This window comes from Typha angustifolia, chromosome 12 (assembly GCF_048772165.1).
Source record: "Typha angustifolia cultivar Huaian chromosome 12, ASM4877216v1, whole genome shotgun sequence".
Taxonomy (NCBI): domain Eukaryota; kingdom Viridiplantae; phylum Streptophyta; class Magnoliopsida; order Poales; family Typhaceae; genus Typha; species Typha angustifolia.
The window spans coordinates 293,960-309,273 of record NC_133250.1 but is presented as its reverse complement, the minus strand read 5'-3'; the positions used below and the strand labels follow the sequence as shown (position 1 = coordinate 309,273).

At 37.8% G+C, this 15,314-nt stretch overlaps 4 protein-coding genes and 1 non-coding gene across 8 annotated transcripts; 4 read left to right on the top strand and 1 right to left on the bottom strand.

The window, feature by feature from the left end:
* Positions 1-824: 824 nt before the first annotated feature.
* On the top strand, positions 825-5,169 carry LOC140772181 (protein ORANGE-LIKE, chloroplastic-like). Of its 3 annotated transcripts, XM_073114110.1 has the most exons (9): positions 825-1,002; positions 1,742-1,856; positions 2,019-2,132; positions 2,224-2,310; positions 3,612-3,688; positions 3,790-3,917; positions 4,211-4,347; positions 4,730-4,820; positions 4,935-5,168. In XM_073114110.1, exons 1-8 carry the CDS (start codon positions 959-961, stop codon positions 4,805-4,807), a joined length of 780 nt encoding a protein of 259 aa, XP_072970211.1. In that variant the 5' UTR covers positions 825-958; the 3' UTR covers positions 4,808-4,820; positions 4,935-5,168. The 3 variants fall into 3 exon arrangements, with proteins under 3 accessions (XP_072970211.1, XP_072970212.1, XP_072970210.1); XM_073114111.1 differs by having other exon boundaries at positions 3,790-3,911; positions 4,730-5,169; XM_073114109.1 differs by having other exon boundaries at positions 4,730-5,168.
* A 21-nt stretch (positions 5,170-5,190) lies between these two features.
* On the top strand, positions 5,191-5,270 carry TRNAL-UAG (transfer RNA leucine (anticodon UAG)). The gene has a single exon. It is a non-coding gene; the product is annotated as a tRNA-Leu (tRNA).
* Positions 5,271-5,515: 245 nt separating this feature from the next.
* On the top strand, positions 5,516-9,027 carry LOC140772470 (small ribosomal subunit protein uS11y). Its single transcript, XM_073114559.1, has 6 exons — positions 5,516-5,618; positions 5,947-6,069; positions 6,160-6,205; positions 7,651-7,736; positions 7,815-7,944; positions 8,791-9,027. Exons 1-6 carry the CDS (start codon positions 5,616-5,618, stop codon positions 8,856-8,858), a joined length of 456 nt encoding a protein of 151 aa, XP_072970660.1. The 5' UTR covers positions 5,516-5,615; the 3' UTR covers positions 8,859-9,027.
* Positions 8,801-12,271, bottom strand: LOC140772469 (ribonuclease H2 subunit A). Of its 2 annotated transcripts, none has more exons than XM_073114558.1 (8): positions 11,777-12,271; positions 11,618-11,689; positions 10,632-10,755; positions 10,460-10,490; positions 10,224-10,361; positions 10,007-10,094; positions 9,802-9,922; positions 8,801-9,713 (listed from the first exon to the last, which is right to left on the bottom strand). In XM_073114558.1, the coding sequence occupies exons 1-8, from the start codon at positions 11,856-11,858 to the stop codon at positions 9,536-9,538; spliced, it is 834 nt and encodes a 277-aa protein (XP_072970659.1). In that variant the 5' UTR covers positions 11,859-12,271; the 3' UTR covers positions 8,801-9,535. The 2 variants fall into 2 exon arrangements, with proteins under 2 accessions (XP_072970659.1, XP_072970658.1); XM_073114557.1 differs by having other exon boundaries at positions 10,460-10,547; positions 11,777-12,259.
* Positions 12,272-12,921: 650 nt separating this feature from the next.
* LOC140772182 (uncharacterized) lies at positions 12,922-13,967 on the top strand. Its single transcript, XM_073114112.1, has one exon. The coding sequence runs from the start codon at positions 13,112-13,114 to the stop codon at positions 13,841-13,843; it is 732 nt and encodes a 243-aa protein (XP_072970213.1). The 5' UTR covers positions 12,922-13,111; the 3' UTR covers positions 13,844-13,967.
* The last annotated feature ends 1,347 nt before the right edge of the window (positions 13,968-15,314 follow it).

Here is a 15,314-nt window from a genome sequence, read left to right as displayed (position 1 = left end):
AGATGACTTAATTTATAAATAGTGTAAATATTAGGTGTAAATTATAATTATATACAAAATAGGGTGTTATATATAACTTTCTTTAATATATTTTAACTTGTAGTGTAAAAATCGAATACCGCTATACCCACTAATCTTTTATTACCAACGATTTTATATATGAGTTTAATGAAATGAAATATTAAGTGTTATCATCACTTTAAATTTTGATATAAAACATAAATTAAAGTATTCCTTCATCTAGTTTAACAGGTAAAGATCGACGATATTAAAATTAATCTACTCTGAAATAATATTATTAAAATTAACTTTTATAAAAACTAAAACTTTGGTGGTGAGATTATCAAACAATTTCTAAATGGCGTGTTATCTTTATGTAAAGATTTTATTATTATTATTAGTCGTCGAGGTTCCACGCTGTCACAGTCTCACTAATGATGGTATATGCCACGTCAACGTCGATTCACCTGATTTATTTTGGAATTTAAATCATTGCGTTATTTCATAGAAAATTATCAATGTGATTTTAGATAGTCACTAATATTAATAACACTAACAATGACAAATAACAACGACGTCCAATATAATGGGTGGACAAAAGACCCATAGTTTGTCAAATTATTAATCCAGAGTCCGACCCGATAATTGGCCCATCTACTGAATGAATGCGGGTCGGATCCCCACTAGCTGACCCGGTATGCTTTTCAGGACCGAAATGTGTCGGCTTCTCCGGTTGCGGATTCTCCATCCGGATCCGGTAACGGCCCGTGCCCCCTTGACACTTAAGAGCGGTTCGGTGGGAGATGCGTGAGGACTGAGGACGATGGCTTCTTCTCCTTCTTCGGCGTTCCTCGCTTCTGTTGTTCCCATTTCGAAGTCTTTTTCTCCTACCAACAGAACCCTAATATGGCGAGCTGCGTGGCATTCTCGCTCTCGCTTGCGGCCCGTGGGATGTTCCATGCGAGACGATTCGAACCCTGCTGGTGATAACAACAACTCGAGGTTTTGTAACTGTTCTCGATGCTTAGTATGTCCTTTTGCTGGCTTGGTTTCGTTTCTTCTCCAATTCTGAGGCTTATTGTCCAGCAACGCCATATTTCATTGAATTCTGATGGGAAAAGTTCAAGTTTTTTTTTATATTAATCTTCCGCTATAGGTAATTGCTTACCAGCAACAAATATTATTATCATCTAGATAGAAAGAAAAGAAAAGAGATTTTATTGGAGTTTGAAATTAGTGTTCCGCTAGAAGCTTACTGAGAAGGATATTTCGACACTTTTTCACAAGAAACTTACTTACCGGTAGGAATTTTTAGAAAAAGAAAGCTACTGAATTAGTGAATTATGTGCTCTTGTACTGCACCATCATTACAGCTTTTGCATATGCAAACAACATTGCCTTCAATTCTGCGCACAGACAACCGAGGACCATATGTAGGCAAGTAGACTGCTCTTTGGTGCATGCTAGAAGTGGAATTAGTTCGTGACCACAGACCACTAATGCAATCGAGCTTAATGAAAACCATCTTAGGGGCAAAGGCGTACCAGCAATAAATGTGTTTATCATCTATAAGGAATGAGAAAAGGAGATTTTATTGGATTCTTGACAATAGTTTTTATGCTAGAAAAAAACTCAGCAAAGGATATTTCAGCATATATGTTTCACAGAAAGTTTGTTGATGGAAATTTTAGGAAAAGGAAATTACTGAACTATGTGCTTATGTACTGCTTCCTCTTTACAGCTTTTGCATCATAGAAGGTCCGGAGACAGTCCAGGATTTTGTTCAGATGCAGCTGCAAGAAATTCAAGAAAACATCAGAAGCCGTCGAAATAAGATTTTCCTTCTAATGGAAGAGGTGATTGATGAGCATTAAATATTGAATGTGGCTTTTACATAGCTTTGTTTGGAAATTGCTAGTTGAATTATGTGTTTGAACATGAATAACTTTACATTTGAATGACTCCTAGTGGCAGATAGTAGAAACTATGTTAATGCCATGTATCTTAATCTTTTACAGGTTAGGAGACTACGCATACAACAGCGCATTAGAAATGAAGAATGTACTGAGGAGAGCAGTGAAGAAAATGAGTTGCTTGATATTCCATCAACTATTCCATTTCTCCCCCATGTGGTGATTGTTGAAACTACTATAAAAAATACATGGTGTTGTTAAGTTTGAATACGCTTCTTGTTCTAATTGATTTTGTTTGTTGATGAACCAGACAACCAAAACACTGAAGCAACTGTACCTTACATCATTCTCCTTTGTGTCTGCAGTAATTATCTTTGGAGGCCTACTCTCTCCTACAGTAAGCTGACATTTTATCCTTCTCCTTTCTTCTTCTTTTTCATGTGCTTTTTTTACTAACATGGGCACTGAAGTATTACTGTAGTTCAATCCAGTGAACAAGGTTATATTATCCTGTGAATAGATATGGTTCAGGCTCAACTCTTCACTGATTTTTCTACAGCATTCCAGGAAATAGAAATAGTAGTGTCATGTATAAAAAGTTTTGTATATGGATGCATGAAATATCTACTGCAAAAAATCTGCATATTGCTGATAGCACTGCATCTTCAAATATGTCTTGTCTATATCAATCTCAGTTCTGTCTCTAATTCACCCGACCCAATAGTACCCATTTTGGGAACATCCAGTGCCAAAGTCACTGAATGGGTAAGTCACCAATCCCTAAAACGCACTATGTAATATACTTTATCTGTTGGGTTATTGGTACTGGTGGGTATTTTACCAGAGGTTTCTATCAATCTACCCTTGTGTGATTCCTGTTGAATCACATACTCCGGGGGTGGGTGCGGGGCGGACGATTTCCAAAGGTACTACTCATTCATTAGATAGAGACGATAGCCAAGATTTCGTGATCCATTGCCGAACCTATTCCAATTCCAACAGCTCAGACTCGGATCGTGGGGATCACCAGAATACTTCGTATCAATAGATAAGATACTCGGTATATCAATATTGATTAGATCCGAAATCTGTCTATATCAATCTCAGTTCTATCAGTTGCCTGGAAGTTCAGTTATTCTCCACAAAGAATTAGGATATAACTTAATAATTAAGATCCTTATCAAGTTTGTCATTTTACCAAAAATACCTTCTTCTGGTGTAATTTGTTGTGCCTAAAGTTCATAAATTATTTGTAATTTTCTTCATTGTTGTTTTTATGAATTCTTTCCTTCTATTTAGTTTTGTATATAAAAGCTACCAAGTATTATCTAAAATGTCCCATGTCAATTCAAGCCCTCTAAAGCTTTCCTTACAACATCCACTTTTTGCTCACTATTTCGTCTTTGATTTAAGACAGTAACGACCTCCTTTGTTAAGGAAAAACCACTATCATTTGAGTAAGTCCCACTTGACATAGCAGCTTTTAGAACTCATTGAACATGACGTTCTTTGGTTAGGACATGTGTACAACTGATATCTAGCCTTCAATCAGATCTTTTGATGATATGGCTAATGGATTTTGATGTTCAATCCACACGATTGATGAAGAATGCATAGTTTTTCTTACTGAACTTATTATCAACCTATTTGTGCGGCACTAGATGGTATCTAAAGATCGTAAAAGCTTCTTTGAAACAGCTTGAACTCAAATTAGGATTGGGTGGTACATCCTACAGTGACTTCATCCGGAATATGCACTTACCTCTTCAATTAAGGTAATATCTCTGTGAATCCATGGCCTTAAGTACTACACAATTATGCAGTAGAAGTTTTAAAATAAGAGTTCTAAATTTTACTGTCTTGGGCCTTGATTCAGTCAGGTTGACCCCATTGTGGCCTCCTTTTCTGGTGGAGCCGTTGGTGTTATATCAACCTTAATGTTGATTGAAGTCAACAATGTTCAGCAGCAAGAAAAGAAAAGATGCAAATATTGCCATGGTACTGGTAGGTACCTTTTTTTTTGTTTGTTGAAAAGCTTTTCATATTCATGGACCAGAAGTGCAGGTTAGAAAACCATGCTATATTGCTACCCATTAGCGAATCATCTGATCATGTCGTCTCTTCTGCTTAATGTAGCATTTAGCCCTCACGATTAGCATACAGAAAGTAAATCAGCAACAGAGCAGAACTATTTATTAACATCAACATTCTTCAGCTCAATTTTTTTTTTCCAGTGTTCACAGTGAGAATTCTTGCCCTTCTTTGTAGAGATCTAACCACATTTTTGATAATTGCAGGATATTTGGCCTGTGCTCGATGTTCTGCTAGTGGCGTGGTTTTGAGCATTGAACCAATTTCAATTTCTGGTTGCTCTGATCATCCTCTGCTGCCTCCTACAACTCAAAGGTGTCCAAATTGCTCAGGGGCTGGAAAGGTATGCATTAAGATTACAGACTATAATATGCTGTATGCCAGTGAATGCTGATAGATTTTGCACTCTGCATCTGAAAATTGAGGGTTCATGATTCATGATCTTCACTGATCTACATGTTTATTGGGAGCACAGCTTGTGAGATCTTAGGTGACTGCTTGAAAGTGAACATCGAATTTAGCTATTTAGTTTAAGACAAATAAAGATGTTTTTCTTGTGACAAATTTTATACTAATACCTTTAGCATTTTATTGCATATTTGTATGGATATACACGTCTTAACCATTTGCAAATGCTCTGATTAGTTATTTGACACAAATATGTAGTTTGTGGAGTACTGTATCGCTTCATAAGCTGCTTCTTACAATGTGGTATTCTTACTCAGGTGATGTGCCCAACATGCCTGTGCACGGGAATGGCTATGGCAAGCGAACATGATCCACGTATAGAACCATTTGATTAAAGCAAGATAAGAGGTCTTCCTAAGTTGTTATTCTTATATGTTATTGACATCGGGTGTACTGCCATTAATATCCTTTCTTGGTGTTATATTTTCCTCCCTTTTGCTGAATAATGAGTAATCCGAACAGTTGCAGCGAGCTGAGCTTTTCCAAGAGGCACTGCTAATGCTTGCAAATTTTGGATTTGTGAAGATGCTCAAGTCGTCAGGAGCATAAGGTTTAGATTCTTTTAGTCCATAACAGTATTGTATGAATTGAGTTTTGTTGAGTGTATATGTACCGAATGTCAAGCTGTTTAACTATCAAAATTTATTATTAGAATTAATCTGGCTGTTGGACACAGAATCATAAGTCTGGATCTATATTTGACGTGTATTTTTAAGTCGACAGTTTGGCCGAGTGGTCTAAGGCGCCAGATTTAGGCTCTGGTCCGAAAGGGCGTGGGTTCAAATCCCACAGCTGTCAATTTCTTTTTTAATTGTTGAAACTTTTTTACATTTTTGTCCCTTTTTTCAACAATATTTGAATTAAAAGGAAATAAACTACAACATTTTTTTGTGTATTTCCCCAGAAATTTAAAAAGAAAAAAGAAACCTACTTAAAATTTAAACTGATTTATTGGGTTTTATTGTTTCATTTAATTGGGCCTACGCCTAACTAATTACAAATTGGGCTCGGCCCATTAAATCGTCCTATATAAAAACCGATTAGGGCGACCAAAGCTAATACCAGGGTTTGGTTTTCTTTCTCGTTACTCTCCGCCGAAACCCTAGTCTTCTCGCTGCTATCCACTCCGGTGCCAATTCCATCATGGTAAGAGATTCGACATCTCGATCTAGGATACTTCTATCCGTTCAAGATTTTTGCTCGCATTGTCGTTAAGAATGGTTACCTTTTGATTCCGAAGAATTTCATTCTTTTTTTCAAACTTAGGTAGAGTTTGTTTCTCGATCGTTCCTTTTCGGCACTGGCAAGTTGATTTTTTTTCTCCTGTAATCTTGCGAGCGAGGGTTTTGGATATGTTTTTGGTCTAAAATTTGAGATTTGGAATTCCAAAACTCAAGTCTGGAAGAAGAAAAATTGTATGATTACTTGCGTAGCGATGCGAGCTTTGTAGTTGATGTAATAATTGGATTCGCAGTCTGGAAGAAAGAAGACGAGGGAGCCCAAAGAGGAGAATGTGACTCTTGGTCCCACTGTACGTGAAGGAGAAAATGTTTTCGGCGTTGCCCATATCTTTGCGTCGTTCAATGATACATTTATTGTAAGTAAATATTGACTTTTTACGCTATCAATCCACAAGTAGTTGTTCCACGGTGTAGTTATGGTTGACTGGGTATTTTTTCGACGGCAGCATGTTACTGATCTGTCTGGGAGGGAAACACTTGTTCGCATTACCGGTATATTCTTCTTCTGTGTAACTAATTTCGTGCTTCAGAGTTTTGATTTTTTATCGATTGAATAAATGTGCCAATTTTGCTTTGTTAACTTTTTTCAACTTCAGCCTCAAATAGCATAAGGGCTACACATGCTTTTTAAGGCTGCCAGATTCAGAGAGAATAACTTAGAAAGGTGTTTGATGTTGATTTAACAAATGCTCTTATTCAGAGTTTTTTTTGGTGAAAAATACATCAATACCAATCGATACTGTCTTTTGTTTTGAGAGGGTGTAGTCAGGTAACTGGCTGTACCAATTCTAGGTATAAAAATAATTATTTTTATATTAAGGTGGTCTGTGATTCTCTTTCTTAGTAACAGTCTTGAAAATGATCAATTTTCTTCTCTTAAGCATGGCCCTTAAGATCGTATTTCTTAGTCACATGGAAGTGTTTTGAGTCATAGCCTTGCAATATTGACTTTGAGGAACTAAAGAGTTCTTCTTTGGGTCCTTTCCTCTCTTTGTTTAATTTTGGCCATCACTACACTGGCACTTTTTATTTCTTGTTTTGAACACCAAATGTGAAGGGCAAGATTGTGCTCCTTACCTCTAGTTTTCACTTGGAAATATTTTGCTGCAAGTGTGTAATGTCTTGATCATGCGAGAGGAAGACATGACAAATTCGTTTTTGGTCTACTCACTCCACCTAAGGTCTTTTTTTCCAAACAATGTCATATTACATCCTTTGTACTTGCATTTGTGTTATCTGATACTACAGAGGATCTCCAAATTTCTTTTTGCAGAGAACAAGTTAAACATATTATATGTATGAAGAGAGAGCTCTATTATAAATTGAATTGCGGGTCTTGTTGTTCTTCTGATTTTACTCTCTTAGCTGTTTTTCCACAATTAAGTGTTTCTTTCACATCTTATCCTATTGTTAAGTCAAATATAAGCATGCTTTGTATATCTTTCCTGGTGTTGTCATTCTTTTCTGAAGTGCCATACTGCACCTGAAGTCATTTTTATCTGATTTTTTGATTGGCATTAACACAAAGTCTCTGTATATAGCTGTAGCCCAATGTGTATTTTTCTAGTTTTAATTTTATGTAGCCCAACATAACTTGTGAGATTCTGAGCCCTCGTATCTTATGTAGCCTATATTCTTCTAATTCTATAGGTCATTTGTATAAGAGAGGAAGAGTAATATATCACTTAGATATAAGGTTATACTATCTTGTGATTGGATTCTGAGCCTTCTTGGTATTTTTTTCTTGACACCATATAGTATCGCAAGTATCAAATCGTACAAATTTGTTTGAAAGTATTTCTGAATAATATGTTAAGATAACTTTAGTGAACTGTCAAAGTCAAAATGCAAATGTAGTTCCGCTTTTTTCTGTGGTTGTCTTTTATTTTAATTCTTCCCATATCATAAGTTTTATATATATCTTAATGTTGTTACAGGTGGCATGAAGGTCAAAGCTGACAGGGATGAGTCTTCTCCTTATGCAGCCATGCTTGCAGCACAGGATGTTGCACAGCGATGCAAGGTAGGCTGCTGCATTTAGAGCTTTCTGAGGCATCAGTATTCATGCCATATGTAAATACCCTTTCCTTGTTTTCTGCAGGAACTTGGAATTACTGCTCTGCACATTAAGCTTCGAGCTACTGGGGGGAATAAGACCAAGACACCTGGTCCCGGTGCCCAATCTGCCCTGAGAGCACTTGCTCGTTCTGGAATGAGAATTGGTCGCATAGGTAATTTCTCTTCTTTCCATTGGGTCATACAAGGATCTGCCATTTTTTTTCTCAAAATTGTCTTTCATCTTACTCTATAAGTTCTCTTATTTGTGTAGTTGTATTGACTTCATGACGTGCATAAAAGTACACCTATCTGTGCTCTCAAGGGTGCACTTGGCTTCTTACATATTTCTGCTAGTTTCTTAGAACGTGTAATTAACTTTTTTCTACAAGATGCCACCATATATCCATGTTCTTATAGAAAGTAGCACGTCGTGGATTCTGATCATTGTTGTGCAAGCTCTACTGGATGTGCTTATATTAACACTATTTATTTGCATCATTACATGCTAATGCATCTTTTACTAGTAATCTTGTGTTATGTGATCCTTCTTAATTATCATTTTACCTTACCTTACCTTACAATGTATAAAATGCTGTAGCGAGTCAATTATTAGTTTCCATCATAATTTATTCAATGTGATATATTCTTGTTCATGATCTTTTGGGATGTTTACTTTGCACTTTACATCCATACTTCTTAATATATGACAGATTGAGTGCCTATACAGTTTTTACTCATTATCTATCTATCTATCTATCTATCTATCTATCTATCTATCTATCTATCAAAACTACCATGTATATCAGCTGATGAAGACTCGCCACTAAGGTCTAAGAAATATAGTGTAAGGTGCTCAGTCACTGAAGCCTTCTTCTTCTGTTACTTTCACAAATCTTAACTGTGAACAGCTTTATTAGGTTTCTGTTGATGGCTTGCAAACTCGCTTTTTGATAATTTTTAACAGCTTGTTATCATAGTTGGTTGCGATTTGGTGACTTATTAATTTTCTTATTGTGCAGAGGATGTAACTCCAATCCCTACAGACAGTACCCGCAGAAAGGGTGGAAGAAGAGGAAGGAGGCTGTAACTTCTCTATTGCTGTTATGTTGGTGCATTGATATCTATTGAGCAGTTTTTCAGTTGTTGCAACCATTATGTAGGTTATCATCAGTGATGTCAACATTGATACAGGTTGATGGGTTTTAGCTTATTGATCAAAACCTCTGCTTTAATTTGAGTACTTGTTCCTTGTTTGACATAGTTCTGTCACGTTCTCCTATTAGATTGAAGTAGTGTTTGCTTTCCAACTATGTGAGAATGAGAAGGTCTAACAAAAATACATCAAGCTCTAGCATCGGTTCGAAGTTTATAATGCTGAGCGTTCAGATGTTATGCTTGTTTACTGGTCTAACATAGTCTGGATTTCAAAACATCATTTACTCGTCGATCTTGCAGTTGCCCAAAATATCATTTACTCGTCGATCTTGCAGTTGCCCAAAACATCATTTACTGGGTCTTTTATAATTGCTGTCCATCCACGAGCCAGTAGTATGAACTCAAAATGTCCTGCATGTTGAATATAAGCTCTGTTTCAAAATTAAAACATATTTGTGATATCGATGAGCAATTATCCAGTAGTTCATGTAAGCAAGAGCTAACTGCCTCCTCTGGTATTGTAGAGAGATGTGAGTTTTATACTCTTGTCAAATAGCTTGTACAACTCAACTCGATAATTAGTACAGGATGCTAATAATAAAGCATTTACTAGAACTTTGCGATTTGCTCAAGTTTGCGGGACTGAAAGAACTTGCAACGACCTTTGCCACTGGATTCAATGTCCTCGCTTTTCCTTTTGTATCCAGTAAAGCCTACATTGGACAATTTCAATTGCCGCTTGCGGTTGCCATTTCCGGAGTCATCTTCATCAACCTTATCAGATTCCCTAACCACAAAATCATTTTTAAGTAGATCAGCACAAAAGAAAAATGCTGTACAAATTGAAATATAGATGATATCCCCAAGAAACTTGCCAGATAACTTCAACAAAATCTTTCAAGTAGGGCGTGCAGGTTCCCCAGCTGAAGCGAACTAGAGTTGGGAAACCAAACACTGGATGCTTGTGATCATCTAACCATGCTTTGGTCTCTGGGTCTGCTCGTAGTTCAAATTATAAACTCATTAGGTGGACATTTTCACCTACAATAACTAATAATAGAATGCTCACAATATGCTCACCCCCTGGATAACCAGATCCAAAGTTCCTATGAATGTTCTCGTCAGTTTCGTCAAGAATCCAATCACGCAAGGCTCTGTCTCTGGTCACCTGCTTTTGCAATGGTCAACATGGAGAAAACTAGGAGAAAAAACTTTTGTGACTTTTGTGTTTGGCAACTATGTAAAATTACTAACACAAAGAAAATCTGTAAATTTACTAACACAAACAAATAATTACTTTAGCAACTATGCTTGCTCCACTGACAACTGGATAGATGCTATCAGCTTTTTTCGCAACCACGAACTTAACACCAGGGAATCTTTCAGATAGTTTCATTCTATACTTGTCTGCATCTCCAACAGTATCCACATAGACCTTCACTAGGGAAAAGCCAAAATAAGTCATACATGATAGGATTGATGTGGAACAGCTCAATTGGATGACTTACGGATATAATGATGCAAAAGATTTACCTCTGTTAACAGAACTCCCATGTCAAGAACCCTGCTCACAAGGCCCATAGCAGAGTTGTGAGATATTTCATTCAGATTTATTTTTGTCCTGACATTATGTGACAAAAAGATCTTATTATAAGATCCTAGAACTTTTAAATGATTGACCAAGATCACGATGCTAATTATCTACCTCTTTAGCATCTTTGCTGACAGTTCCCTTGGATCTATGACATCAACTTCCCATCCAATTGAAGTATCAGTTTTTAAACTTTCAAACAGTTCCTCCCTCTTTTCCTCTTTCAAAGTCTTTGAATCTGTATAAACCCACAGATCAAGAGAGTAGTATAATATGCATCTGCCAGCAATCATAGACTCTACCTGATTTTCAGAAAAAAAAAAAAAAAACCCTGAAGAGCAATGCATGAAGTGCAAAAAAGTTTCTTGGGAAAATTGTTCACTGGAAATCTACTTTCTTCATTATTCAAATTACTCCTTGTTTATCAACAGTTTTTCATTCAAATTTCATGCAAAAAAAAAAAAAGTTTTAGCATGTGTCACATTGGGCCTACAAGCTGAAGTAGCTCAGAATCCATCTTTATGCAGTTTTCTTGCATATTGCTTATATAAACAACTAATTATCACATCAATAAAGATATCAAGAACCTCCAAGATAAATTTGAGGTGTGCAGCTTAAACAAAGATATCAATCAAATCCATACTACCCATTCGGTACCGGGAATTGAAAGAAGTCAATTTTGCAATCCAGTCTTGGGAGAAACTAAAAGTTAACTCCTACAGCGGTTGAAGGAAAAAACCAAAAAGATTTTGTAAGTACATAATAACATTTAATGCTTTGGCGAGCATTATCTGCCATGAAAACCTAAATCTAGAATGTTAAGGTGAGAAACTATTGTAGAAGAGCTGCATATATATATATATATATATATATATATTTTCTCACTAGGTGGACTTCTTATCTCACCTACATTTTGTTTGAGGATAAGAAGCACACAAGAATGACAATAAATAAACACCCTAAAGTCGATAACAAATCTAATCGTAGCTTATATGAATCAAACCACATCTATATCAGATGTGATCGCCCAGATATGAGCATCTAAATAAGCAGCATCAACATAAGAGAAAGAATTAATGACACCTCCAAATAGATCAAACCTGCAAAATTGAGGGAGGCGAGGGTCTCCTGATAGGAGAGAGCACAATACAAGCAGCCATACACCATGGGACCTGAAAACCCATCAAAATAAAGCATCCATAGATCAAAAGGTTAACCAAAAAAAAAAGGAGGCAGATTTAGCGCAATCGAAAGGAGACCTAGAACAGGGCCTCTTCCAGCTTCGTCAATACCCATGATGCATGGCTCGGAAGCCCATTTCGGCAGCGTAGTAGAACCCATCGCCTCCGATTATTCTCTCTCTCGTCGCTTTCTCCAACGACACCAGAAGAAACCCTAGATAGTTTCCCGCCATTCGATCTCTATATTGCAAATTTGCAATGAGAGGAGGAAGCTTTCAGAATTGGGGATTGTGGCCGGCGAACGGCGTGTCCTGTAGGTCTAATATGGGCCTTATTCTGTAGCCCAATAGTGGCCCAGATGTGAACTGCATTACTTTGATATTAATTTTTTTTTTTTTTTGCATCAGGTGGACAAAAAATTTGAACAAAAGCCAGAGGAGTTGAAGCCTCTAACGCTGTAAGGAAGGAATTTCCTTCCCAGAAATGAAGAGCAAAGATTTAGTTAGGTCTTTCTGTCTGCAACTCTTTATCCTTCTACACCAACGTCTCTCGAAGATAATTCTGCAACAAAAGAGTTTATCCAGAAAGACAGACGTTGCATCTTTTCTATCTTCATATCCATCCCTCCAATGACAGCTGCTTGTTATTCTCGACAGAGACCCGCTAATAAAGCTACTGCTTGATTGATAGTTGATAGCATATTCTTTGTACAGGCATGCATATTCTCTTCTCTTGCAAATTCTCATCCAGGGATAGATAGCATTGGTGCATGCAGCAAGGGAGGCCCAAAAGCCTTCTTTCCAATGAGGGCATGAGGTCCAGACAGATTGATCCATGCAAATCACGAGCACAAACATTTAGGTGGCTATCATTTGCAATCTAGTCGTTGTTGCCTCTCACCAAGGGGATCCAACATCTCCATTATAGCTTTTCATAGTCTTGTCAAATCTTTGTCAAAAGGTCTATCAAATTATAATCTAGCTAGTTATCAAGATCCATAAATTATAACTCTTCATATGTAACATGAACCTCAGCCTCAGCCTCAGCCTTAGCCTTAGCCTTAGCCTTATCCATATCCCAATTTATTTATTTAGTAAGATTGGAAATAATCAGAGCCGTCCATTGTGAATCCATGATAGCCATGTGATGTGCATCCAAGTTATCCAAGTGGAGGGCTCCTAACCCTAACCCTGCCTCCTCTTGTGCAAAGGTTGTTATAAAGACTGGAGGAAGCCATGCAAAAAGGAGGCCCTGACTCTAATATCCACATGTCAATCTATCCTTATTCCCCTCTTATTATTCCACATCCTTAGAAGAATCTAAAGACTCTCTCTTTCTCCCTCTCCCTCTCCCTCTCCCTCTCCCTCTCGCTATTCTAACTCTTCTTCCTCATCTCCATCTCCAAATCTTACTATGGCTTCATGTGGGAGTTTGACGTCTTTGTTTGAGACTCCATTGCCGGAAAACCCTACTCTAATGGAATCTCTGTCCGCATGGAACCAAATCAAACCCAAGAAGCCTTTGGATCCGTCGTCCTTCACCGAGCTCTTCGGTGAACTCCACTTCCAGGAGCGCTCACACACGCCTCCCTCGGACGCCGACCAGATGTTCGAGGAAATGAAACCGCGACACAGCAAGACCGCTTCGTTGGATTCTCTCCTCGGCGCACCGAAGGAGCAGTACAGGAGCAGTGCTACTACTGGTGGAACGCCTGTTACTCACAAGAGCGCGGAGTCGTTGATGATGTGCACCGAGGGGCTCGGGTCCGAGAGCTCCGACGACGTCGACGACATGATGAAGGAGAGCGACGACGACTGGGTCGATCAGAAGGGGAAGAAGGATAAGGTAGAGAATGGAAGGAATTGGAGGGGGTACTACGACGTGAGGGCGAAGAGAGGCGAAGGGTTTCCGCCGCCTATATCGTCGATAGGGCGGAGTGGGAAGCCGTGGGTGTGCTTCAAGTCTTATAGGGAAGGTGGTCGGTTTGTTTTGAGGGAGATAAGGATCCCAAGCCAAGAATTCTTGCATGCTTCAAGGGAAGATGGGAGGCTCAAGCTGCACTTTATGCACCCAGATGAGGATATTGCTGAAGGAGAGGAAGAGCAAGAGGAAGAGGGGGAGGAGCAAGACAAGGAAGAGGTTTGATTGCAACTTATGCATCTATGATTGCTTCCATAGTTTGCCAAAAGAGAAGTGCAAAGAGAGAGGAGAAGAAGGATTTTTTTTTTCTATATAAAAAAAAAATGGACAAACAAGGCATCGCAAGAAATTATGATGGTTCTTAATGACTTCTCTAAGAAGAATTAGAATGAAGAAATGAATCTATTATTGCCCTGAGTGAAGAAATGCAAAATAATCTGAGGTTTAATCTTATATGAGAAGTTCTATCTGCAGACTTGACAAGGGGAAATTTTACAGTTTTCTGTTAACATCCTGTGAGGAATAATTGTAATATAATGCTAGTTTATTGTTTGATTTGAATTATACTTTCTCATAGTCATCTCATGATATGATGATAAAAAGATTGAATTGTACTTTTCCAATCGCCTAAATTTATACTAATCTGAATGCAGTGAAGAATGAAACTAGGATCAGATATTTTTTCGGCCATCATGATAGCTTTGAACTAATCATGCAAATGAATAAGATTCTAGGGAGCAAAAGATCCGTTTCAAAGTTCCAAGATTCCCTAACACTTGGGTCCTTAGCCACTCATGGTGGCAGTCACTCTTTTTTCCATTGTCACGTGAGAGATTCACAAGAATCCAGAGGTCCTGACCTTCTTTAGAGAAGGGAAAACAAAAAGAGAAGAAAAGAAAAGAAAAGCCTATGAGAACATAAAGTCAAACCGGTAGTAGTGGGTGTGAGGATTGTTTCAAACTTTACAAAGAGGTGATTACGATGCTCAGATCTTTTCTCACTCTCTCTCTCTTTCTCTCTCTATTCGTCAATATATTTCAGCAGATTGCTACTAGGTTTTGTTCTGCCCCCATGGGATAATTTTAGATCTTTGTCAATGCCCTGAAAGAGGATCTTTTCTATACTACCAAATCGAACACAGTAACCTAAAAACAAAGAATATAATTTGTGAACGTTGATATTTTTACAAAGTGAGGAAAAGAAAAGAAAGACTATTATTCGATAGTAGAAAATGCAATGCTCCAGTTTTGTCCCTTATTCTCCCAACTGGAGCACCAGCCACTCCTTTCCTGCTGTACTTTTTGTGTGTTAAAAAGGACTTGCAGCTAATGCTACCATTTATAGTGCTTATAAGGATTTCTGGCCTCAGTATCAGGCTATCAGCACTTTGTGTAGATGTGGACGATAAAAAGTTGGCCAACTTTGCATTTGAGACATAGATTTTCTCTCTAGTGATGAATAAACTTGGACTGGATTTCGTGGTGGGTGGAGCTTCTCATCGTCGTGGGATGTGTGTGATTCTTCCCTTTTTGTCGACACCAAGGTGTTTGGACTTTTCCCGGGTCTCACGATTCTTATATCTTTGAAAATAAAAGTGGGATTCGTCTTAGCTTTGTCGAATCTTTTGATTGATTCACTTTACTTTTATCTGCTGCTGACTACGTTGAAATGTAAACCCTCCCTATGCTTCTTACAC